Source organism: Vipera ursinii (genome assembly GCF_947247035.1).
Source record: "Vipera ursinii genome assembly, chromosome: 1".
Classification (NCBI taxonomy): domain Eukaryota; kingdom Metazoa; phylum Chordata; class Lepidosauria; order Squamata; family Viperidae; genus Vipera; species Vipera ursinii.
Window position 1 is genome coordinate 293,676,801 of NC_139512.1, and position 26,160 is coordinate 293,702,960.

At 35.6% G+C, this 26,160-nt stretch overlaps 2 protein-coding genes across 2 annotated transcripts in view; one reads left to right on the top strand and one right to left on the bottom strand.

Moving 5' to 3' along the window:
* BIRC6 (baculoviral IAP repeat containing 6) overlaps positions 1 to 26,160 on the top strand; it is a gene marked incomplete at its 5' end in the record, with an annotated part of 141,333 nt that overhangs the window by 100,505 nt on the left and 14,668 nt on the right.
* LOC310632788 (protein TUNAR-like) lies at positions 11,493 to 12,713 on the bottom strand. Its single transcript, XM_083350212.1, has 2 exons — positions 12,672 to 12,713; positions 11,493 to 11,812 (listed from the first exon to the last, which is right to left on the bottom strand). Exons 1-2 carry the CDS (start codon positions 12,705 to 12,707, stop codon positions 11,621 to 11,623), a joined length of 228 nt encoding a protein of 75 aa, XP_083206338.1. The 5' UTR covers positions 12,708 to 12,713; the 3' UTR covers positions 11,493 to 11,620.

The following is a 26,160-nucleotide window of genomic DNA, read 5'->3' on the forward strand; positions in this document are numbered from 1 at the left end:
CACATGTTCTTATACAACAAATAAATATGTGCTCTTGATTTTCTGTAAATTGAGTATAATGCAAATTTATGAAAGTGAAAGATGAATATTGAAAGCTATAAAACATGATGCTATCTACAGTAGTCTGGCTCAGAGGTATTTCAGGATAACAGTTATTTTTTTCATTATATCACTTCGGTACGAGCTGAAACTGCACAAAGTTGAATTCCATTCAATAGAAGGAGTTTGACAAAAGGCTTTGTATTTACTCAGCTGTAGAAAAGGATTCTGTCTTTCCGCTTACAAGTCTTACAAAGTCTGTCTAAATCTCACTTGCATATTATGATTCATGGGGATGGCGGAAATTATTCAGTTGCAAGTGAGTTCCCAAAAATCTAGGTGTCAGTTGAGAATGAGTTAAAGTGATAAGCTATAGCCAAGAATTCATATAGGATATAGGTGGTCAAAAGAAGCAACTAACAACAATAGTTGTCCAATCAATTCAACTTGCAGGAATCAGTTGTAAAAGATTTTATGACTCAGTGAAATGTCAACTAATGGTTCTAATAGGTAATGTAACTTGTTCCATACAAATTTTTTAGTCTTTCTTAGGCAGCTTAGTTTTGTTTAACTGACTGCCCTGAGAATCTGAACGCCCTTTTGGCTTTGTCAAAAGATTCTCTAATGCATAAAAGCCTGATTCCTGCCCCATTGGACTAAATTATATTCCCCATGGAAACTTTGTTTTGTTCAATTAACTTTTTCTAAAGTATAAGGTAGCTGTGCATTAGGTGTGATAATTTGCCTGGTATTAATATTCAGAATGCATAACATGCATTTCCTAGAAATGTTTTACTATGCTTTTAGATCTAACTATAAAAGCACGTTCTTGTTACAAGAACAAATCTTTTTATATTTACATCTTTTTTTATTTGATAGGTTACAGTAAAAGTTAAAGTGTTTGTTAGTCATGTGATAGTAGGCAATGTTGTTAATAGAGTTAACCTTTCTGGTTAGGTTAATTGGTATGCATGGAGATGGAGAGGATAAAATGTTACCTCCCTTGTGCAATGGAGAGATAGATAGATAGATAGATAGATAGATAGATAGATAGATAGATAGATAGATAGATAGATAGATAGATAGATAGATAGATAGATAGAGATAGAGATATATATATAGATATATATAGATATATATAGATATAAAAAGATTTGTTCTTGTTTTCTGAGGTTTTCGCGGGTGTTTGTATGTGGATCTTTGGTCATTCGGGTTTTTTCCTGCGTAGAATTAAAGGTGTAGGAGCAACGTTTCGACGGAATCCCATCCGTCATCATCAGGCTGGTGGCTTCAGCTTCCTTCTTCTGGGAGAAGCATGTGGTAGTGGCTGTTTGTTCCTCTTTTTTAAACTGCCAGAGGGGGTGTGTTCTGTGGGTGGAGGTGTGCTCTGATTGGGTGGGGGATTAAGTGTGTTCTGATAGATACCCAGATCTTCAGTAAAGGTAAAGAATAAAAATTGAAGAAAAATAGGGAATAGAAGATAAAGAGTCTTTTAATCCACAAATTTTAGAAAATAGAATTCTGATTAGGATCCCAGTTATTTTTCAACGTTTTAAACTCCCCTGGGTAGTCGGTCGCCGCTGTTTCCCTTCCCTCACTACAGGGGGGAAATTACTTTAGCAGCTTATGCAGGTACAGAGAGTAATTAGGATTTAAGAGAGGTAGATCTCACCCAGTCTCTTCCATGCTGCTTTGAAGTTGCCAGATAGTAAGTGGGGCTTCGGCTGTCTGCAGCCTAGTGACGAGCCATATTTCTATGGCCGGTCTTTTGTCCGCCAGTTTGGAGGGATTCGCTGGCTCTAGTGGGAGAGCTACCGCTCTCTCGCAATCCAGCAAGGGCCCCTCCTTGCTGGTCGCCTCTACAGGGCGACTTTTCAGGGTCCCTTCAGCAATGCGAAACTGGACGGGGAAGACGGAACTCATCTTCCAGGTGTCTATGGCGGCCGCACGGCAAACCAGAAGCTCCTACTTGTTAATTCTTGATGGCCAGGCTTGTATTCCTGCACTTCACATTCACTGTTATTAGCAATCTGTTATGTTTATTGTGGCTTAGAATTCAAAGTACCTAATTGTTTTTACTGGAATTCCAATATTGTTTATTCAAAATTAGAATTGAGTTAGAATTTTGAGTTGGAAGCCTCAATATTTCTTGACTTCTGGGGAAGCAGTGACAGACAGTGGACAGCTCTGCAAGAGGGGAGCCAATGACTCCAGCAGAAAGAGGGCCTAGTGAATCAGTTGGCTCCCCAAAGTCTCTCCAGATTACGAGAAGGGCCTGGGATCACCCTTAGTGCTCCATAGAGATAGTTCCTGCAGTGATACCATAAAACAGCAGGTTTTATTGGTCTGGTAGTCAAGAAAACCAGTTTTTCCCAAGCCTCATTTCAGAGCCTTTAAAAGAATACTGAGTTCACCAACTTTCTCTCTTAATCACTTTCACTGGCAGGGGTTTGTAAGTTGCTTTTTGCATACTAAGAACCCTCAGAAGGACACATTTTATTGTACTGGGTGGTTTTCCTTGAAACCCCAACTAAGAAATTTAGTAAGTTTAAGAACTTAAAGAAAATGTTTTTTTATTTGGAAATAAGCACCAAAGGGTGATTAGAATGATTCTTTTGCAATGTTTAAAACAGATTAAGGAACCAGATTGACTCTGGATAAGTTTTTGAAATAATTATAAGAATACTTCCTGTGGTTTCTTTAAAAATACATGAAGATTTTTAATTTAAGCGTAAGAGATCTTTCCTTGGGAAAGTGTTGTGGCTTGGAAAAAACAGAATAAGAGGCAACTTTGAATTTGGTTACTAGCGACTAGTAGAGAAAAAAACCTAAAAATTATAATTAAAGGAGAAGACCCACCAGTTCAGAATGGAAAAAGGAATGTTAACTCTGGAAGTATTGAAAGATATTTGGCAATGATGTACTCCAAACTTTTTTTTAAGATTGTCTGTTACAATAAAAATGGGTTCAAAAGAGGAGATAGAAGAAGATTAAATTCAGAAATACACTGTTTTGAATATGAACTTAAAATTGACTGCATATAAGAATGATACTGAACAGGATGTTAGATAAGATTTACAAATGAAATCAGCTGATGTTTTAATAACTAAAAGGGAGATACAAATAATAAAACAGAAGCGTGATTTGGATGTGTGGATTTCAACTCAAGTGTGACATGGACAGCTTTCTTACTTTGAACAAGAGAAATCTGTTATATTTATGAAGAAAGAGAATGAAAAGAAATTGGATTTTGAGAGACTAATTGAAAAGAATAAACGACTTTTAAAAGTAAAAGGAAGGTTTATAAAGTTGACTTATTTGATCAAGGTTAAAATGTGTATGATTTTTTTCTAACAGTTTTTAATGTTTTTTTAAACAGGACTGAATAATGAAGCTTTAAAGATTCATTTATAGATAAGATATGGGAAGAAAAGATGTTTTCTTATATTTTTACAGAAAATGCCAAGCTATAGTACTAAAATTGAAGTAAGGTGTTAAAGCTGGGGAGGAGTTTCTGAGAAGAGATGAAAAGAAGATTATTAATTTGTGAGACATTATTTGAAGAGATTAAAAATTATTTTCTATTACGTTTCTGGTAGCTCTTTAATAGAGCTGTAATCAGATTGAATAAGGCTTTAATAATTTGTTTATAGATATGAGCTAAGACATAGTAGGGAGAGGTTTTATGCAGTTGGAGTTTTGCAAGAAAATAATAAATTAATGTGTAAAGGAAAGGAATATGAAATTGATTTGCTTGTTTAAAGTTTATATATAATGAATTGGGAATCTTGTTATAAAAAGGCATACATTCCTGGGATTCCTTTGTCACTGAAACATAAAGTATCGTTTAATTTTATAGAATTAAAAGAATGAATCAGTTAGTGTTAATTAGGAGTGAGAGGTTCTGCAGGGTTCGGTATTCTGTGTACTCCTATTTAAAATCTGCATGAAGTTTCTGGGTGGGATCATCTGTCAACATGGAGTAAGCTATCAGTTTGCTGGTTACAGTCAGTTTATATCTTTCCCCTCGGTGAAATAAGTGATAAGGTTGACATCTAGCCTGGATGCATGGAGGCTCTAGTTATTTGGATGGGGAACAATAGCCTTCAGCTGAACCCTGGCAAGAATGAATAGTTCTGAAGTTTGGGGCATTCTCGTTCAAGCTTTGATATTGGGTGGGATATCAGTGCCTCTAGGACCAGTGTGCAATTTGAGGATCTTCTAGATTCATGACTCTTTCTCAAAGAGCAGTTGGAAGTTGTATCTAGGAGGGCCTTTGCACAGCTTCATGTTGTGCGCCAATTGTGCTTCTTCCTGGACTGTGAGGCTCTTACAGTCATTCATGCCCTTGAAGATCATCTGTTAGCTTCAGCTGGTTTAGAGTGCAGCTGAATGGACAGTTAAGTGTGCCCCCTAGAAAGATGCATCTTTGTGAGTTCCATTGGTTGCCAGTTTGCTTCCAGGTGCAATTCCAGGTGCTGTTTTTGACATTTAAAGCCCCGCATGGCATAGACCAGGTTATTTGAAGGACATTCTCTTCCAAATTACATCTACCCATTTGACCATGTTGGCCAGGAGGAGGATACTGTGGGTCCTGCCCCCAAATTAGCACCATCTGGCGGGACTGTGATAGTGTGCGTAATGCTCTTGCCCACATCCTCAAGAATATCATTCCTCCCAAGCTGAGGATAGTCCAATCTCTGATAGCCTTCTGGAAGGCTCTTAAAACGTGGCTTTTTTCTATCAACCTTGGAGATCCCTGAGAGATTCTGTAAGTTGGCTGCATGACATTAAGTGATGTTTGTTCTCCTGCTTTTGGGGGGGAGGGGTTGTTTATATAATATATTTTATTTTTTTGTTTTGTTTTGTTTTTAGACTGTTTTGAGTCTTTTAACTATTATGTTGTATGCCACCCAGAATCACATATTTTTGAGATGAGGACCAATAAATGTAAAAAAATATTTGAGACAGAAGCCATCAGATCAAGATTTGCCAGGAGAATATCAAAGAATTCTGATAGAAGTGACATTCCTGTGACAATTTGGGTAGGGTGCCTTCTGTTGGATTAGTAAAAAGAAAGGAGGCTTCAAGAGTGGGCAGTGAACTAAAATAACCCCTTTAGCAGCTTACAAGATTACTTCATAACAAGAAGTCTTTGGGGAGAAATATGTGTGTATGGGTTTTTTAATAAGGCAAAAACAGCTCTTATAGGAGGGTTTCTTAATATCAGGCATTGTGATTTATCACTTAGTAAAGCAGCAGCTGCAACAACATGCAAGCAGGCTGAAAAACATTTGCCACAGAATAATAGGTTTTGTATGGCATCCATCCAGTTGTAGAAAGAAGTCCACGTTTTTTATGACTATATAATTTAAATAGGTTTTGGAAATCAGGTCTCTCCAAAGCAGAAATGCTAGAAAGCAATTGCTTAAGAGAAGTAAATTATCTGTAACAGAAACAAAGATTAAAGCATAAGGAGGCTTAGTCAAAATGGAATACTTGGGGCTCTATTGGTGATAGAATTTAATGGTCCTTAGAAAAATTCTCAGAACTTTTTTAGTAGAGTGATGGAACATGTTACTATGCAAGTAACATGACTGGGTTTTAAAACAGATTCCCAAATTAAGTGTCCCAAATAAGGAGCTTCTGAGAAGTAAAATGGCAAGTTTTTACTGGATATTTTATAACCCTTGAGTGACAGATGTAACAAGTATGCCTTCCAATGTGGTTTTCAAGAGCTACCACTAGGAGGGTGTCCACGTACTATATTAGTTTTGCTTCTTCAGGAAGAGTTAGTGTATCTTGTGAACTCATTCCTATTTGTTTGTTTGTTTATTACATTTATATAGCTTCCCCTATTTCAATAAACCCTGGGCGGCTCCTAATCAAAATAATGTTGCAAATACCCAAAATCCCTGGAGTAAACGTGTACTTGTTTCTCTGAGAGGAAAAGAATAACAGGTACAGGTGGGTTTTGATTAGTGTAGCTAATTAATCCTATGAAATGGTTGCATTATTTGAATTCACAATATTTCAAGTGATGTTTCTATAGAAAATGGGAGAATTGGTTCCAGCTCGATAGAAATAGACTATAAATTTTAAATATAACTTTTATATCTATATTGATGAAATATTATAATAAAGAATAAAAATATAATATAAATTTATGGTTAAGAAAGTCACATGATAGTTATAAATTTTTTAAAAAAAATCTAAATATTATTCCTAAAGGTAAACTTACCCTGACAAAAATATCTTTATTGCCTCTCAAAATATTTTAGTAACATACACTGAACGTTTTTCTCTTTATTTAAATCTTTATAATATGCTGGTAGATGCAGAGTGCTCTAGCCACATCTCAGCAAATTTGCATGCTCCAATTGAGGTTAGGGTCAGCATCCAAAATTAGCAGTGTCAAAAACCCCAGCCACAACTGCTCGTGTGCTAGCCTCAATTGTACACGTGCTAGCCTGACTAACTGTATTTTCGGTTGCATTAAACACAACCTGGTATCAATTTATAATTTGTACTAAATCAAATACCATATTATTTGAATTCACATTAATTGCAACCTATCTGAATCAAGAATCTGTTTATAAAGATACATTGAAGGAGACAGAACAAAGATTTATGACAGTAAAATGAGTGGTTTGGCAGGGATAGTAACGATTACTACAGTAGTATTTTGGAACAATGGGAGGAAAAAGAATTGCATAGTGATTAATCATTTTATGATCCTAAACAAAGTGATATAATTTTTTCCTCTCTTGGTCCATCCTGCCATATTTTATAAGTATGTAGTCTCACTGCTTCCATGTTCATATTTCTCTGAGGCAGAAAGGACAAGAAAGAGACTTGCAGAACAGAATAAGTTGCACCAGTATCTGTTAACAAAATATTCAATTCTGAGATAGGTGGAGATATAAAGAGACCAGACTGATTAACAGTAATAAAGGTAGAAAGAGGTCCTTGGCTATCGTAGTGCAAAAAAAGCAGGATTAAAGTTTTCCTTTAGAGTTTCAAATTATAGAGGGCGAGACAAAATATTAGTAGTTTGGGAGTGTATTGGTATAGGAATATAAAATTGATGCCCTATGGATAGTGCCCCTGCATTCCAGACATTAAAATTTCTAGCACCCATGTTTTTTTTACAATAAACGTGTATAGTATCTGGCATTTCATTCTGTGGTTGACCATTCCATTTTCTGTTAGTAGGAGAGAATTTGGTTTTATGTTGTTAAATCTGTAAAGGTAACAATTGGTGAGTCTGTGTATTTTGTATTGCTACAACAGTTCCCAGTTGTAAGTACTTGCTTATACTGATGGATAAAATATCTGTGTTCTCCAGTCCAGAATGTACCCTCACAAAGTACCCATTACTAGGGACTGCAAGATGTCAATTCCAAAACTACAATGGAGAGCATTGCAGAATCTGGCTTGGTAATCTCTGGGTTGTTCTTCTGGACTTTGGATTGCTTCCATTTCTTCTCCTTCTATGTGTCAGGAAATGATGGGGCCAGATCCCACGATCTTAGTTGTTTTTTTTTTTTTAATGTTGACGCAATGGGTATGAATTTGGGCAGACTCAGAGACACAATGGAGGACAGGGTTGCCTGGCATGCTGTGGTCCATGGGTCACGAAGAGTCAGACACGACTTAGCAACTAAAAACAACATGTTCAAATAAGCTAAATTACAAGATGCTTCCTAAACTCAGGACCCATGCCTGCCATGAGATTGAAATTTGATAAATTTTATAAAATATTTTATGAGATAAAAACATTATCCTAAAACATTTATGACATAATTCAAATGTTCCTAAAACATTTTCTCTGCTGATGTTTGACTGTGCTATACGGTATAATTTGGGTTATTTTCAAGGCAGATACATCTCTGAATGTCCTAAAGGTACTTTTCAAAAAGCAACTAAACTTTCTTTTTTCCTTGAAGACATTTTGCTTCCCATCCAAGAAGCTTCTTCAGAACTGAAGACGCTTCTTGGATGAGAAGCGAAATAACTTCAAGGTTCATAACCATAATCTGGGTGACTGAGAATCTCCATAGACATACATCAGGAAATATCCTTTCAGGAAATATCTCTGAAAGGATGATCCAAGGGGTTATAGGTTGCCTAGTTTTAGTATTAAACCTCAAACTAATTTAGGGTCATTATAAAAGTGTACCTCTTTCTAAGTGTTTTATGCCAAATGCTGTGGTATGAGGGCTCTTTCAGAAATATGGTGAATAACTAGTCATTATATCCCAAGGACACCTCTATTGAGACAAATTCCACCTCCTCCTGAGTTCCAGTTCACCCATGGATCTAACTTTCAAAAGTATTCTAAATAGTCAACATTTCATAGCCCTTTAGAAAAGTTGATTGTAATAGATAATGAGAACATTCATCTAAGCCACTCAGTAGCGTATTCAGATGCTGGATAGAAGATTTTGTATTAAACTTATGACTGATTATATGCCATCAACTCCTAACAATTGCATAGGTAGATTTTCTCCATGATGATCTGTCTGGTTTTCCAAGTCTTCCAACAGTGCACTCATTGGTACTATAACTAAGTCCATACACCTTGCTGCTGATCGTCCTCTTCTTCTTTTTCCTTCCACCCTTTCCAGTATTCTTCAGAGAGCTAGGTTTTTCCATAATGTGTCTGAAATAAGATCATTTGAACCTGGTCATATCAGCCTTGAATGGAAACTTGGGATTGATTTGTTCAATTATTCTTTTATTTCCTTAGATGTTCACTGTATTGTCATGAGTCTTTTTCAGTACCAATGTTCAAAACTAACAATACTATTTTTATCCTGCCAACAGTGTAATTATTCTCAAAAAGGTCCAACCTTGGTTAATTATGGGCCCAGAGTATGTCAGCCTGGAATTACTATCAGCTCAGACATCATTTTAAGAATTTGATTCTTAATATTCAATAATCAGATTATTATAGAGATCAATGGGACAAATGAATTAAAGGACATGTTGTTCAGATCCAGCAAATTCTGTAACAATTTCCTTCCACCTATCCAAGCATCATGAACTTCTCAAGAGAGCTGGTTTTCACAAAATGTGTCCAGAATATAATCTAAGCCTGGTCATTTTTCTCACTGAGAATTTTAACTGATTTGTTCTATGACCCATTTGTTTAATTTCTTAGCAACCCATGGTATTTTCAATAGTTCTTTCCAATACCAAAGTTCAAAAATATTAATGATCTTTCTATCCTACTTTTTTAAAGTCCAACTTTCACTTTGATAGAGTGTCATAGGAAGAACCATTGATTAAACATTTCTGATCTTTGTAGGTATAGATACATCATGACATATTACATGTAAGCACATATATTTTTTAAAAAATCTCTTGATTCAAAATATTTTGCTAGAACTGTGTGTGTGCCCGTGCATATGCAGGCATGCCACTTTAAGTCGCTTTAAGACTTCTTGAGACTCCCTGGAAAAAATGTAAACATTCTAAATTGAACGTAACCATTGTCAAGTTCAAATGCTAATCTGAAGAGACATTTAATTATACCTGATAGTTTGACAAGGATTGATAAATAACTTGCTACAATCTATGCTTTACTGATTTCTGCTTTTCATTACTTATCATGGACTTCCTGTCGAAAATATTCATTAAAAATGTATGTGCCCTATACTGTCTTTTCTTTTATATGTGCATCTTTGCTCAAGCACTGTATGTTCATTTTTTCACTTCTGCTCTTATACTCTTTTGTTTTTCTTCTCATTTACTTCAGCCCTGTTAGCAATATCATTTCTCAATTACCGGTATTTTTCTCCATTTACTATATGTATCCTTATTCTATATCCCTTTGTTTGCATCCAAAGTCCAAATATAGGTCTCCTTGCATTTCAGCGAAATAAAACTCTTTGTCTTCTTAATTGTCCTTTTATAGTTCTGAGCATTTGGCCCAAGGATTAATTTAGTTCTTAGCAATATACAGTACATGTTTTAAATTAAAAATGGGTCCTTAGGGTGGATAAAAACTTTGGCTTCAGCTTAGAAGTTAGGTTCAACCTACCTGTTCATTGGACTTAGTTTTTCATCTGATTAGTGTCCTATTTCCTGTTTTAGAAATTAGATCAGATATTAAACAGTAATAAAGGACAACTGCCTTGTTATACTGTCACCTCTAGTATTCAAAGACATTACATTTTTCAAAGATTATTTACTCAAATATTAATGATGTATCTTAGAATTAAAATGTTCTTTAAAATACAGGCAAAATAAGAAAGGCAATGCCATGGACCATAATGCTTTAAATGATTGGTTTAGTTGGCACATGGAATAAGAAAACAATGTGGTTTATGAACATTTAACAGCACAGTCCTTTTTTAAAAAAAATGTAAATACATCCCATTGGTTTCATTATGGTTTTCCCCAATAAGTATTACAGTCCAAGAGACACTTTAAAACTGTAAAAATGTTTATTTAGATCAATTAAGAGGAATGTTAAGTAAATGCATGAAAGATTTCCCCAAGCTATTGGCCAAGGAGAATATATTGTCTGGAACCAATATAATACCATACTACTTTAGAACCATCTGTTTTTCAACTATACATGATTCAAATTTCAATTAATCAAGGTATTTCTTTCCAATATTTTTTAAAGTCATACTTCTATATTAGATAGCAAATACTGTGTTTCCTCAAACCATGATCTTCTCTTTTTTAATGAAAATTGCCCTTGAAATAACAATTTGCAATGCAAACATTGTTTTACAAGTACATGTTATATAGAGTGTAGCTTATAAGCATGGATATAAATTAATACCTACAAGCATTATATTGCAGTACCTGACTGAATTGTCAGCAGTATAAGAAATAAAAGTATCATGGAAGCTAATCAATGAACATTTTATTTATTCATAATATGGTGCTCAACGGTGTTTCTACATTTCGTGTGTGTGTGTGTGTGTGTGTGTGTGTGTATATATATATATATATATATATATATATATATATATATATATATATATATATATATATATATATATATATATATATAAAATAAAGGAAACACAAGATAAGACATCCTACTATTAAATACAGTACATTGTGTTGTTTAAATGTTCCCTTTATTTTTTATATATATATAAATATATATATTTGTATAAATTTTAGCACTTAATGATGGTAAGAAAGTGCGCTGGATTCCAACCCAAATGTTATTTAAATGAATCCAGAAGCTTAATGGGGATCAGGTAAATAAAACAAGTAGGTTTCGTGGCACCATTATCTTTATTTGTAACCTGCTTATATTATCAGTGTCTCCCATGTTCACTGCCAGAAGAACACTGTGTGCATTTTAGAGACTGAATATTGACACTCATCAGTTAGAAGTTGAATACTTGTTTTCATTTACATATAATACGCTTAATTAGATTCAAAGATATATTTTATGGTCAGTGGTGCTGGGCCTTTAACTGGGCAGTTCTGTCTGGAATGTATATTTTCTTTTGAGGCTTTGTTTCCTGTTGGACAGAGTTCACTGATCCTATTTGTCATTGCTGGCCTTTTGCACTATGTGCTTTTCCAGATTTCTAGAAAACCATCAAAGTGTTGTGTAGATATACACAAAAATTATTACAAATAGATTAAGCACTGTTCCAATTATTCCCAACAGAGCTAAAACAGATTCCTCTTTTTCCTCACTTTCTTCTTGCCTTTTTACATCTTCTAGCGTTGTAATGGCAGCGCTCCTCATTTTTTCTGCAAAGACCTTCAACAGCGTTTGGACTGCTGGCTAGAAAGAAGGAAAAAAATTACTTACTTTGTGGATCCTCCCTATCCTTCATACACATACACATACACACACAAATCCAACATATAACCCACATATTGCTGCACATGTATTCTATTTTGTTTTTTCCATAGTAGAAAAGGAGAAATTTATAGTTCATTCCAATCTAATTTTAAGTTTTGAACTGAATAGGTTTTTCCCCCCCAGAACCTGCATCTATACTTTACATAGTAAACATATGTGGCTTACTGAAAAACAAATAACAGGTAGTTAAATTAGTAAATGTTGATATATCAATGAACAATTTTGATCACATAGCACAAATTAGGTTAGCTTTTTATATAAAAGGTAGGGTGGCTTTAGTGGATTTTATATCTAAAAATCTGCATGTAAACTGGAAAGAAAAAAAAGAGAAAATTGTATAAATGTTACCATAAAGTGTGGCAACAGATAGCACAATGGTGTTAGGAAGGTTTTGAAGAAGTGCTATATATAACAATGTATGGTAGATACCAGCTATTGTCTTCTGTTTCTTTTTTGTTTTGTGGTGGTTAATATAGATTTAATGTGAGTTTTGTGGCATAGTTCATCTTACAATCTTTTGGTGTCATAAAATCAAGATGTATTTATACTGGGATTTGCAATTTGTTGTATTTCAATATTACTGTTGAAAAAAAATATTGTCTAATCTGAATGGAATGCCAGACAATTTACACGCAATATTCAGAAAGGCATGTAACTGAATGCCTATTGAAACTACATGTTTTTGAATATTTTAATTCCATTTAAAATGAAAGTGATTGCAACAATGAAAAATTAATACATTAATGTACACTTAAAGATTCGTAAAAGTCTCTCTTACCCTACATTGCATCAGGAATAAAATCTCATCAGACATGCTGCTTACTCCTCACTGCAGTGGAAAAACAGCCTTATCTTCATGGAGGGCTGTTCCTTTCAGTCAGAGCAGAAATTGTGTGCATGCATGAACAATTTCTTGATAAATTAGGCTGCAGATGCAATAGTGTTATAATATGTTCCAAGAAATGCAGGCCTTAAGTTGGTTATCCATTGAAACAACGTTCTGTTTGAAAGGAAAACCCTGCTCTTCTCCAGGTTGTATGTATGTTCCTTTTAAATTTTTTGAATCTTCGATCAGATGAAGCACATTCTGTACCAATAGTGGATACACAGCTGAGGCTTCCAGTTAAAATTTAATCTCCCACTCTTTGTCATATACATGTAGCTATTAACCCAAGACATTCCAGATGCATGTTTTTGTAACGTGCTCTCGAGCTTGTTAATTCTCTGAAGATGTTTTCTTCATGTTGCTGAATTGTAAATCCAAGTGTAGTAGATGCAGTTATATTGCCCTGTTTACATTTTTATCCAGAAGGAACAAAAGTTAGTTGTTTGCGACAAGAAAAGGAGTATTACACACCTGCATTCAGAGCATCCGACAAATAATCCCGAGGCATTCTTCAGAGCATTGCATAACTTAGCAGCCAGTCAGATCTGAGGAGTGGAATGTCAGTGGCTTCAGTTGCATACGGTAGTGAGTGGTGACATTGATTAAACATGCAGTTGGCACTTGCTGAATAAAGAACAGCTACAAGTCCCCCTTGCAGACAATGAGTTGCATAACAATGCACGATGGTTCTGCTGTTTCATTGTCAGGCTGAGCACATTTTAATCCAGTAACACTTGTGAGAGTGGGCTGTGTAAAATGAAGCCAAATTTACAAAGTACCATGCTACAAATAACAACCTTAAAGGCATTTGAGCAGCAACAGGGTTTTCAGTCCTTTTGTTTTTGAGTTCTTTTTCATTTCGACAGCTTTTGGTAGACTGTTGATTCAAAATAGAACCGTCTATTTGAAATCTATTCATTCCCCCCCCCCCCGTTCTCTATTTGAAGAATACAGGTCAGTGTGAAAATAACACCATGTACAAAAGGTACGTTCCCAGTCTTTTGTCATAGGAAGTAATTATCTGATGTTCTGAGCAGGAATTGCAGATCTGTGGTAATACAATTTAGTGTATTAAGTTATGTGTAATACCTTTTTAGATAAAAAAAACAGAATGATACTTCCTTAACTGACAGATATTTCATTATTCATTAAGTAATTGGTAGACAATGGTTTTGGATGAGATTAGTTTTTGCTTGAGTGTTTGCATCCTTTATCCATGGTTTAAAATTATTTCTGTGAATTTCTTTTCGCTACACTTCTTTCAGGTAAATTGTCGTATTTTTATGGTATTTCTTTAAACATTAAAAATCTCAGAGATGTATTTAGCATAAGAGCCGAGCATATTACAGCACAAAACCTGATTTGCAAAATGGCCTATATCATCATGGAAATAATTTTGAAATAATTTTGGAATTAGTATATACTAACTATAGGGGTGTTTTGAGGAAAGTTTGTTTGTTTGACAAATTGCTTTGATTATTACATAGCTTAGCGTAAAATATTTTCCACTCTAAAGCCATCTGGGGGAGTGTGTTGACAAGTACATTTATTGCTCACATGACTTTAGATTATTTCAAAAATGTTATTTTCAACAAAAGTTGTGTATTTTTAGATTGAGTTCTGCTACTGATTCCACAAGTTGATCTCTCACTGACAAGATACAATATCAACAACTTATATATGTGTGGTGTGTTTCTTTAGAAATAATATTTTGCTATTCATTTGAAAATATTATTTTACAATAATCCAATAAAATTATATGCTGTAATAGAAGTAGATATTTATTAGCAACCTGGGTACTAATGTGAAACTTGAGTATCTAGATCTGAATGCTTGTTTTCCATTATTCTTCCTACTTATAGATGACCGTTTCCTATTTTTCTCACCATTTTTATGACTACTTTTACCTATTCTTGTTTAAATATCTTGCATTTTGAAACACCGTATAAAATTTTATACATATAGGAAATACTAAAATCAACAGGAGCTTTTAGTATCTTTGATGAACTACACAAAGTTCTTGATGCTGCAGTATAAGAAACTAAATTAGTGTTGCTTGTGGTCTTAAAATTTCTGCATCATAGATATAACTTTAGGGCAATCAACTCAGTACTCCACTATATTACTTATATCAAATATAAATAATTTCTTTCCATATTGTGACACATGAATGCTTAGATTTTCGAGAACAGTAATCCTACAAGTGGTTAATATAGTTTTGGATTTTATGGAACATATACTTTTATTTATTTATTTTATTTTTATTACATTTATATCCCGCCCTTCTCCGAAGACTCAGGGCGGCTTACAAGCTTAGCAGTAGCCTTCATTCTATGTATATGCCTGCTTGTTAGGGCTTTCACACACACCCCAAGCGGCATTATTACAAAGTCAGCTTAATTGCCCCCAACAATCTGGGTCCTCAAAACCAAGCAAGAAACATACATTGTCATTAGAGGGTAATTTATAGTATGAAAAGCATATTACCTTCCAATGATTTTGAGGTACTTTAGTCAGAGCATTTAAGGCATTATCTGAAGAAATGTCACATTAAAAGGTAAAGGTAAAGTTTCCCCCGCGCATGCGTGCTAGTCGTTTCCGACTCTAGGGGCCGGTGCTCATCTCCGTTTCAAAGCCGAAGAGCCAGCGCTTGTCCGAAGACATCTCCGTGGTCATGTGGCCGGCATGACTAGACGCCAAAGGCGCACGGAACGCTGTTAAGGCATTATCTGAAGAAATTTCACATTACTGGTCCTTAATTGATTTGATTTTTAGGTTCACCAGCTTTTCTTTCCACAGGGTGATTTAGCATAGGGATGTTAATCAATTTGTTCTACATTTATAATAAAAATATAAAAATAATTCACAAGCATTTGAATTATATTTTAATCCAGATGCTGTGTTTAAAGGGTTAAAATTGGCTATGTAAAATAATCTATTGGAATTCAGTATTGTATTGGTAATAGTATTCAAAACTTGTGCAGATCTAGTTCAAAGAAAAGAGACAACGGAATTTGGATTTAAATAAATTGTATTAATTAAAACCCTAACCTAATATAATGCTGTTGCAAATTTTAGATAGTATGATTCTATAAATCTTCTTAAACTTTCATCCATTAGTTTTTTTTAATCATCTATTTTATTACTGTAGAATCCGTTTGAAAATAGTACAACTTGTGAAAGTTTAAATGAAGCATAATTATTCTTACACTTTTGTTTCTCACTTTAAATCTCAGCAGCTGCACATCATAATTAATTTGAATAGGATTAGGATTAGTTGGCCATTTTCCAGAAAGAGTGACTCAGCTGAATTTGAAGAGCATTATTAAATAAATAGTGGTAGTAAAAAGGAATCAATAACAAAATGATTACAGACAGAACTATGAATGTAAATAACAGTTCATAGTAGCCCAGTACTTGACAGAATTTCATATTCTAAGAATTCAGTTTAATTTTTTTCAATTTTGCTCATTTTTATAATGATGGTTCCAATTACTACCTCATGTCAAAGTGTGGATAACATTTAATGGAATCTCAGAAACGAGTAGTTGCGGGGTGCTTTGTATTTTTTCCTATAAAATGCCAGAAGCAGAAATAATTAAAAAAAAATTAAAAGGTATGTGCCAAATGTGACCAAATATATTTACATTTTTATTGGAGCTACATTGAACTAGTAAGAAGAGCAACTAATATCTCACACATACTTGATTTTATCTTAAGCTAGTTGACTTTCTTCCCCAAAGGTGAAATTAAATCATTTATTCCATTGTGTAATTAAAAGAAAATAGAAGCAATGTATTTAATCTTTTTTTTACCTGTATGGCTAAAATTCTGATTTCATATTGTTCTCACTAACTTTAATGTTGTGGAGAATAAAAGAGAATGTAATTCATACCTTTTGTTGGGAGATTCTAGAAAGACTAGGAGAATCATTCAGACATAATACATGTCAACTAAAGATATGAGTTGGTAAATATAAATAGGATTCATCTATCACATTAAAACAAACAATGGTTTATTTAGATTTAGTATACTGTAGTGACAGATTTTATTTTCCTGGGCTCCAAGATCACTGCAGATGGGGACTGCAGCCAAGAAATTAAAAGATGCTTGCTCCTCGGGAGGAAAGCCATGGCAAATCTAGACAGCACACTAAAAAGCAGAGATTTCACCCTGCCAACAAAAGTGTGTATAGTCAAGGCTATGGTCTTCCCAGTTGCAATGTGTGGCTGTGAAAGTTGGACCATAAGAAAGGCTGAGCGCCAAAGAATTGAGGCCTTTGAAGTATGGTGCTGGAAAAGACTCCCTTGGACTTCAAGGTGATCAAACCGGTCATTCCTAGAGGAGATCAACCCTGACTGCTCTTTAGAAGGCCAGATCCTGAAGTTGAAACTCAAATACTTTGGCCACCTAATGAGAAGGAAGGACTCACTGGAGAAGAGCCTAATGCTGGGAAAGATTGAGGGCAAGAGAAGAAGGGGATGACAGAAAATGAGGTGGCTGGATGGAGTCACTGAAGCAGTAGGCATGAGCTTAAATGGACTCCAGAAGATGGTAGAGGACAGGAAGGCCTGGAGGAACGTTGTCCATAGGGTCGCGATGGGTCGGACATGACTTCACAACTAACAACAACAACAAAATACTGTTTAAACTCAAATCAATTATAATTTATTCAGTAATCCATAACTAAGCTTGATGTGTAAATCTAGTCCTTGATAACTAGAATTCATAAAGTGTGAGGATTCAATCAGGGCTTTTCAACCGGTGGTACGCGTACATCAGTGGTACTTTAGCACCTGGCAGGTGGTACGCAACCCCCTAGCCAAGTGTAGCAGGGGAGAGAACCAGCTAAAGCAGCACCACACAGACCTGGAGGAGATCAGCTGGAGCTGCAGGGCTTGGCAGAAGCCCCAGGATCTGCACGCATGGCTGCATGCTGATTGGAGCTTCTGGCAAACCTGGAAGAAAAAAGGAGGAGAGAGGAGAAGCTATAAAAGGAACAGATTTTGGTGGGAGAGAGAAAAAAAACACATGGAGAAAGAGAGAGAAGAGAAGAGGCTTTTGTTAGCGAAGCGGTGAGGAGAGAGCGAGCAAGAGGCCTTTGCAAGCAAAGGGTGAGTGAAAGAGTGAGCAAGGGGCTTTTGCGAGCAACGTGTGAGTGAGTGAAAGAGCAAGAGAAGCTTGTGCGAGCAACGTGTAAGTGAATGGAGCAAGAGAGAAACTTGTGAGCAATGTGTGAGTGAATGGAGCAAGAGAAGCTTGTGCAAGCAATGTGTGTGTGAATGGAGCAGGTGAAAAGCTTGTGTGAGCAATGTGAGAGTGAAAGCAAGCTCAAGGCTTTTGCTAGGAAAGGGTGATGGGGTTGCGAGCGAAGGGTGAGAGAAAAAGGGAAAAGAGAGGGGGAGAATGGAAAAAGAAAAGAAAAGGCATTGACTTCTGAGTTCCACTACTGCAGTAGGAAGGAAGCATTAACATTGAACCTCAACTTTTTACTTTTCCATAATATTATAAACTAGCCATTTCTATAACAACAAATGAATCTAACCAGTAAAGCCCAAAATCCCCCCCCCCTTTTTTTGTAGCCATCAGGTTTTGGACACCTTGCTAAGCACTGGTGGCACTCAAATATTGTCATGTCCTAAAAGTGGTACAGTCTGTGAAAATTTGAATTTGAATTTGATGATTTAAAAGTAGGTTGGCTTCCAGTTTGAGCAGAGGTAGCTAGGAAAAAATGGTAGATATTCCAGAATGTCAGTTTCTATCATATGTCTTCCCTTGCAGAGTGAGCAAAAAAGAGAATCATTCTGTAAGATTTAAATTTATACAGTTCAGAGCCTATAATTATTCTGATTATATTTAGAATACAGAATACCAGATTTGGAGGGACGCTGGAGGTCTTCTGGTCCAGCCCTCTTCCCAAGCAGAAGACCCTATACCATTTCAGACAAACGGCTGTTCAAACTCTTCTTAAAAACCTCCAGTGACAAAGCACCTATAACTTCTGGAGTCAAACCTCATGGTTGTTTTTTTTCTAAACTGGAAAATTTGTTATATTTAAGGTATTATTTTGCAAGTTTACCGGTCACTTTTCTGAGTCAAATTTTAAACTGAGTACCATATTGTCAAACTGCTTTTGAATGTCTCATAGACAAGTGTCATCCTTAAAAACTCATACTTAGGGGACCATATAATTCAGGGAGATTCTGCAAAGCCCCTGAAGGCAGGAGAAGAAGCAATAGATAGAAACTAATCAAGAAGAGGACCAACCTAGAACTAAGGAGAAATTTCCTGACAGTTAGAACAATTAGTCAATGGAACGACTTGCCTCCAGAAGTTGTGGGTGCTCCAACGCTGGAGGTATTTCAGAAGAGATTGGACAGCCATTCGTCTGAAATTGTATAGAGTTTCCTGCTTGAGCAGGGGGTTGGACTAGATGACCTCCAAGGCCTCTTCCTATTTTGTTATTCTGTTACAAGATGAAAAGCTTTTACCAAATGCTTACTCAGTGTTTTGATACTATGTTACTGTTCATGTGACAAGCAATCTGTGAAAAACAAAAACATCTAAAATCATGGGTTCGGAGTGGGGGGGTGGGAAATGACATTGAACAAGCATATTGCTGGACCAGAGCTTGCACTCCAATGCATTTTGTCATTTTGATGAAACCGTCTGAAATTCTTTTTTTACTTTTATTAAAAGCAATGTTTCCCTCTCTTGTACAGAGTTGTCCAGACAGTCAATTCTTTGCAAAGCAATTGAATGTTGAGTGTTAATTAGACATTTTATAAGAGATCTGCCTCCAGTTATTGTTTAAATATAAAAAGCAAAAGTCATTAGATGTCAGACTTCATGCAGGCATAGCTTGATTCATGAGTCTTCAGACATTTACACACTCTCTCTCTCTCTCCCCTGCGCTTAGTAACTAGCTAACAGCAGTATCTTCGAGGACCCAGCATGATTAGATTAAACCTTTATTGCGAAATTGAGAAAGAAACATTTATGCAGAAGTTCAACTATTAACAGAATCCAGTTGAACGCATATGTGCTTGAATGTGTGTGATCTCAAGTGTAATCCTTTCTTGCCCATTCCTTTTGTGGCAATGAAACTTTTATTGCTTTTTCCCAGACTACAATATGAAGATCAATTGTGGTGTGATTATTTGGAGGTGGGCAGGGGGGAGAGGTATTTATTTTATGAAATAGAACAAGACAAAAAGAAAGAGGAAAGAATATGTTTACGTATCAATCTGATCTGCAGTCCTTTGCTTCTCACCTTATCAACTTTTCTTCTTCTTCTTCTTCTTCTTCTTCTTCTTCTTCTTCTTCTTCTTCTTCTTCTTCTTCTTCTTCTTCTTCTTCTTCTTCTTCTTCCTCCTCCTCCTCCTCCTCCTTTGATCCCAAAGCAGCCAGGAACATCTCACTCTCTGGAGGTGGGAAACTGGAAGGCATTATTCCTTTCCATGTGCTTGTCAGCACATTTTCTTTGGAGAAAAACTGGAGTTTTGTTAGCATTTAGATATGTGGGTTCAACTTGTAAATAGTGATGTGTTACTCTCTTGTAATTCTTTTGAGTTTTCTATCAGTGCAGAGTTGGATTAATGTCTCGGATGCTCTGCTGAAATAAGTCACCTGAGAGTTCAGCCAATAGTCCTTCTGTAGTCTACGGTAGTTATCCAAGTCCAAACTATTTCTTATGAGAAGGGGGCTGGCCATATTACAGTTTTCGTAGTCATTCAATCAACTGCAAGTGGTACAAGATATCAGTCAGTGGGATAGTCCCCTGGTATAAAAAATGCAATTACTGTTGAGTCAGCAAAGGTAGTAAATGTCCAAGATAATTATCATACTTTTCAGGCAAGGTGGAAAGTCCTCAGCATAAGAAAGTTGTTGGATCCTGGGTTGGGAAGAGGCATTGGAATTGCCTGTTTTGTTAAATTCTGCCCCACTTGCTAGCTGATTCATTGTGTGGCTTAACTATCAGGGTCACCACTTTTTCTGATGGAATAAAGCATTAGTAACCTAATCCAACATCAGCAGAACTGCAAACAAACCAGAGCCATTGTTTAAATCCTGGGGTTGGAGTCTGAGATGTCTTCCCATAGTGTAGGAGTAAGGAGCTGAAATTTGCTGTCAAACGTCTTGCAGGCGTATTTTCATTCTGTTCTTTTCAGATGTGCAAATATGCATATATAACAACAACAACAACAACAACAATAATAATAATAATAATAATAATAATAATAATAATAATAATAATAATAATAATTTTTTTTTAAAAAGTTGGAAGGGACCTTGGAGGTCATCTAGTCCAACCCCCTGCACAGGCTGGAAACCTTATTACCAGGGTTAGGAAACCTTGGCTCTTTTATGACTCGTGGACTTCAACTCCCAGACTTCTCTTCTTAAATACATACTACAGTCAATAACTACCCAACAGTAAAACCTTCAAGGACTCAGTATAATTATATAAAAACTTTATTGCACCTAGAAGGAGAAATGCCTTTGCAGAAAATCAACTGTTACAAAAAATAGTAATCCATTTTTCTCTGTGAGTGTATAATTGTATTTGTCAGTTCTGGGGTTTCAGTCCGAGGTCTCTCTTTCCCAACCTGAAATAGAGATGGCACTATGCCATATTTACATAACAGTCAGGTCTAGTCTGTGGCTTTTTGCTTCCTGTCTTATTAGCTTCAGAGCTCATAGTAACACATGAAATATTGTAACTGAGACCATGTCTTTTAGTGAGTTTGTTAACATCGTATGTTTAAGAAAATGTACTAAGAAAGCAGAAACAAGGGAAGTTTACAATTTTAAACTAGTTAGACATTATGAGAACAAAAATGTGACCTCTGGCAATAATTTTATGCTTTGAAGACCTAAACTGACTGATTGTAAAGCAGGAAAATGGATTCTAGATATTTTAATTGAATAGCTGGAGTATCTAGACTCTGTTGTAAATCTTTGGGTAGTTAATGATATTCCTGCATATCCTGTTAACTAAGACACTCTTGGGGTTCAGCCTTTTTGTAGTATTTTTTACTTAATTTTGGATGGTATTTTCACTGATTACTGACATTATTTCTGAATTTACATATGAAGGCTGCAGGTAGAATTTTTGGGGAAAAAGAGAGAATGGTTCAGTCCCCAATGAGAATTTGCAGCATTAAAAGCCTAAATGATGAAAAAACAGGATAGAAACACTACCGTCTGAATAAAAGTTTTGATCTCTGTGATTTCTTAAGATATGAATGAAGCAGAACTGTTTGAAGCCAGCTAATAAAGATGAAAGAAGGAATTCCTGACATGGGGAAGATGTTTGCTTGAAACCAGATATGATCACAAATGTGACCGTGACAGTTGAAAATACCATCTTTTATGCTAAGTCTTAATTTACATTGTCACAGGAGAATATCCTAATCTCATAATACCAAAATGAAGTACCACTTGTTACAGGTTGAATGGTTTTGTGTGTGTGCCTTTTTTACCTTCATCTGTGTATTTAATAGTGTCACTAGAACTTAAATTGTGGATGAAAATGGAAGAAACAAAAAACCTTTATATCCTTTCAATAAGTTATTAGAAGATGTTTATAAAATTGTTGTACATACTTTGCCTACCTTCCAGTTGGTTCTTTTGCTTAGCTTGTTTTGAGGCACCTAGGAAATATTGCATAATAATTCATTTTCCTTTATGGTTGCGTATGCTCTATTCATTGTGTTCTTTGAGAGTACATTTCAATAATATAAAAAGGACTTTTTAAATGTCATCTGTATTTGGTTAAGCTATACTTGGGATGTTAAATGGTTTGGAAAAGAATTTGGAGCTGCTCTTATCTATTTAATGGTTCATCAGGCTTGGTTATTCTTAGTTAGGAGTATCTTGGAACAGTAAAAAGGAGTTTAGGAATAGGATGCTTCCAATTGCTGTATAGTTTACAGCAAAGTTTCTTTTTCAAGAGACATTTTTTCCAAAAACGTTGGCCAGAGTTAATATAAATATCAAAACTAAAGTATATTGGGAATTTTGCCATGGATGAGGAAATAAATGTTTTGATTAATGGGAGTTAGATAATCTGTAGCTTAAGTCAACTTTTTGTTGAATGTGTTGAATGAAATGTGCCATTAACTTTTGAGATAAAAATATTATGGATACAGTTGTTTTAGGATTGGAGTTGTATATGTTAAACTTAGTGTCAGCTCAGATTCTCAGGGTCTTATCTGAGAGAAAAGAACATTTGCGTGAATATACGAAAATCCAATAGGAGTTTCCCAGATAATAAGGCAATTGGCAAATGTTATTGTTTTGTACGAAGTGATGTATTCAAATTTCTTCTTGTCTTCCCCCAAGAAAATGTTAAGAATTTAAAGAACACTACATAACCAATTTTTAATTATGATAATATTGTGCTTTTCTATAAATCTGGGCATGCCATACACTTTTCAATTGTGTACAGTATTAGCAAAACAGTTTACTAGGCAAACTTTTATAATATATAGCAACACATTGTACTGTAGCTCTTCTCCTATATTCCTTTTGAAATACATTGAGTCTGAATATTTGGACTCCCAGCCATACTTAGTGACGTTTTCAAATAGAGCTAACAGTTGAGAATATCACAGTTCCAAATCTTGAACTGTTAAAGCCTTATCCAACCATGCAATGAACTTTTGCAGGAACTGGAAATGTCTAATCCAAGAGGACTATGGGTGACATGATAGCAGCCCTTTCAATATTGGAGGGGCTATCACAGAGAGGAAGGGGGGGTCAACCTATTCTCCAAAGCACTTCAGGGCAGGACAAGAAGTAACAGGTGAAGATCATTAAAGAGAGATCTGACCTAGAATTAAGGAGAAATTTCCCGTCACTGAGAGTAATTAATCAGTGGTACAGCTTTTTTAAAAATTTTATTTTAATTCCATTTATATCCCGCCCTTCTCCGAAGACTCAGGGCGGCTTACAAGCTTAGCAGTCTCCAGAAGTTGTGGTGCCCCATCACTGGAGGTTTTTAAGAAGAGTCTGGACAGTCACTTGTCTGAAATAGCATAGGGCAGGGGTGTCAAACTCAATTTCATTGAGGGCCACATCTGCATTGCAGTTGCCCTCAGGGGGCTGGGTGGGTATGGCCTGGATGGGCGTGGATAGAGTTCATATGGCCTACTGGGTGGGCGTGGCCAGCTCTACATATTTCGCATCAAGAGTGCCTATGGGGGCCTGGGCAGGAGTGGGACAGATCTGAGGGTCTTTGGCAGAAGGAGGGTCTCTGGGCCAGGGCCAAGGCAGTGGGGGCCGTTCCCTCATTGTTTCCAGGATGGCTTCGCGGGCCACATGAAACCACTTCGCGGGCCGGATCTGGCCCCCAGGCCTTGTGTTTGACATGTCTGGCATAGGGTCTCCTGCTTGAGCAGTGGGTTGGACTAAAAGACCTCCAAGATCCCTTCCAACTCTGGTATTCTCTATTCTGTAAATTATTCTGAATTGCACACCTATCAGTATTGGGTTACTCTAATGTAGACACACGATTGTCATTGCTACTAGAAATTGATTGTACCAGAGTGTATAAAAACCTATATATCAGTGGAAGGCAAAAATCACAAAATTCCACCTTACTTATTTTGACCGTGTCTTGCAGTCAAACTCACTTAAAAAGGCAGTTTTGTTTGCGATAGTCAGAAGTAAAAGGAAACTGTTCAGTCCAGCATAGTTTTCCTTTAGTAGTGCAATAGACAGAACATAGAAACTTAGAAAGTGATACATATGAATATGCAGCCATTTAGGAGTGAGGACCACCTTTAGCCAATCTGCCTGCATTTGTTTTATAAATTTCATTCAGTAAGGCAATCAAATATAATGATTGGAATGCTAGGAAGATACCGTTTCAGATGTTCAATAAAGCGATAGCATTTTCTGGATCACCCTTACAGAGTCATGTTCTTTCAGACCAGCCTAAAGGATAGCTGTAATTTTTTCAGAATGCTGCAGAAAAGGCATACACACAAGTACAATCTTGTTTTGTTCCCCTCTCCTCTGCATTCTGATCTGTCATTGATACTGGATAGACACCAGAGATGAGGCTTTTATTTGCTTTGGCTAATTAAAAATTTGCTCCCATTCTTGAAAGACAGACATTGGTATGTCAGTGACGCATCTGCTGCTTTTCACAAGTTTGGACTACTGTATTGCATTCTCCTTCAGGCAACCCCTAGATGGAAATTGCAACAGGCCCAGAATGTCACAACATGAGTTATAAATAATAAGGTTATACTAATTTAATACACAGCATTTTAAAGACTTTCTTTATAAGTATTAAAGTTCAGGTTGTGTAAGACTGTAAGTGACACAAAGTATAGTTTGTAGTTTTTGCCATGGGAGATTGGCATTAATGGGACCAATCAAGAGGCTTTGCCAATGGGAAAAATACAATTGGAAACCAGTAGTCTTATTTCACAGCTGTTTCAGCTTGAACTTGAAATATAATGGAAGAATTTCTGAATTTTCAGAAACACCAGTGCAGATATGCCTAAGAATAATTTGTTATGAGTGTGTTGGACACAGTAAAGTGAAACAAAAAATGAAGAAATTGTAGATTAACTTCAGAGATTAGTTATAGATAGTGAAATAGCAAAACATGAACTGTACTTTTAGACTTTGCCTTTTTTAAAAAAAATGATAAACTTTATTTTCCAAACACTAATAAGGTCAGAAATGTATCAGAATTCAATATTTGAAACTAAATCACTGTTCTCAAAATAATATAACCTTGAGGAGAAAATTAGGAGACATAGACATTAAGATATATTTTGAAGTCATATTCATTCCATGAAAGTGTCATAATTCAGTCATAACATTATCATATCGAATACTTCCTAGTTCCATGAAAGTCAGCAACTTGCAAGACTAATAGCCATTTATAGCCAGTCTTCTACAAATTTGGTCAATTCCCCTTTAAGTCTGTTAAAATTAATGGCTATTACCATATCTGACCATAGCAAACATAACTGAATATTATATTAGGAAAATCATTTTTATTCTCCTTGCATTTATTTTATATTGAATTTGCATTTTGGATGGCTTTTTTTGTACTGTCAATCTCTAAACTGTCTTGCAAGACTAATAGCCATTTATAGCCAGTCTTCTACAAATTTGGTCAATTCCCCTTTAAGTCTGTTAAAATTAATGGCTATTACCATATCTGACCATAGCAAACATAACTGAATATTATATTAGGAAAATCATTTTTATTCTCCTTGCATTTATTTTATATTGAATTTGCATTTTTGGATGGCTTTTTTTGTACTGTCAATCTCTAAACTGTCTTGCAAGACTAATAGTCATTTATAGCCAGTCTTCTACAAATTTGGTCAATTCCCCTTTAAGTCTGTTA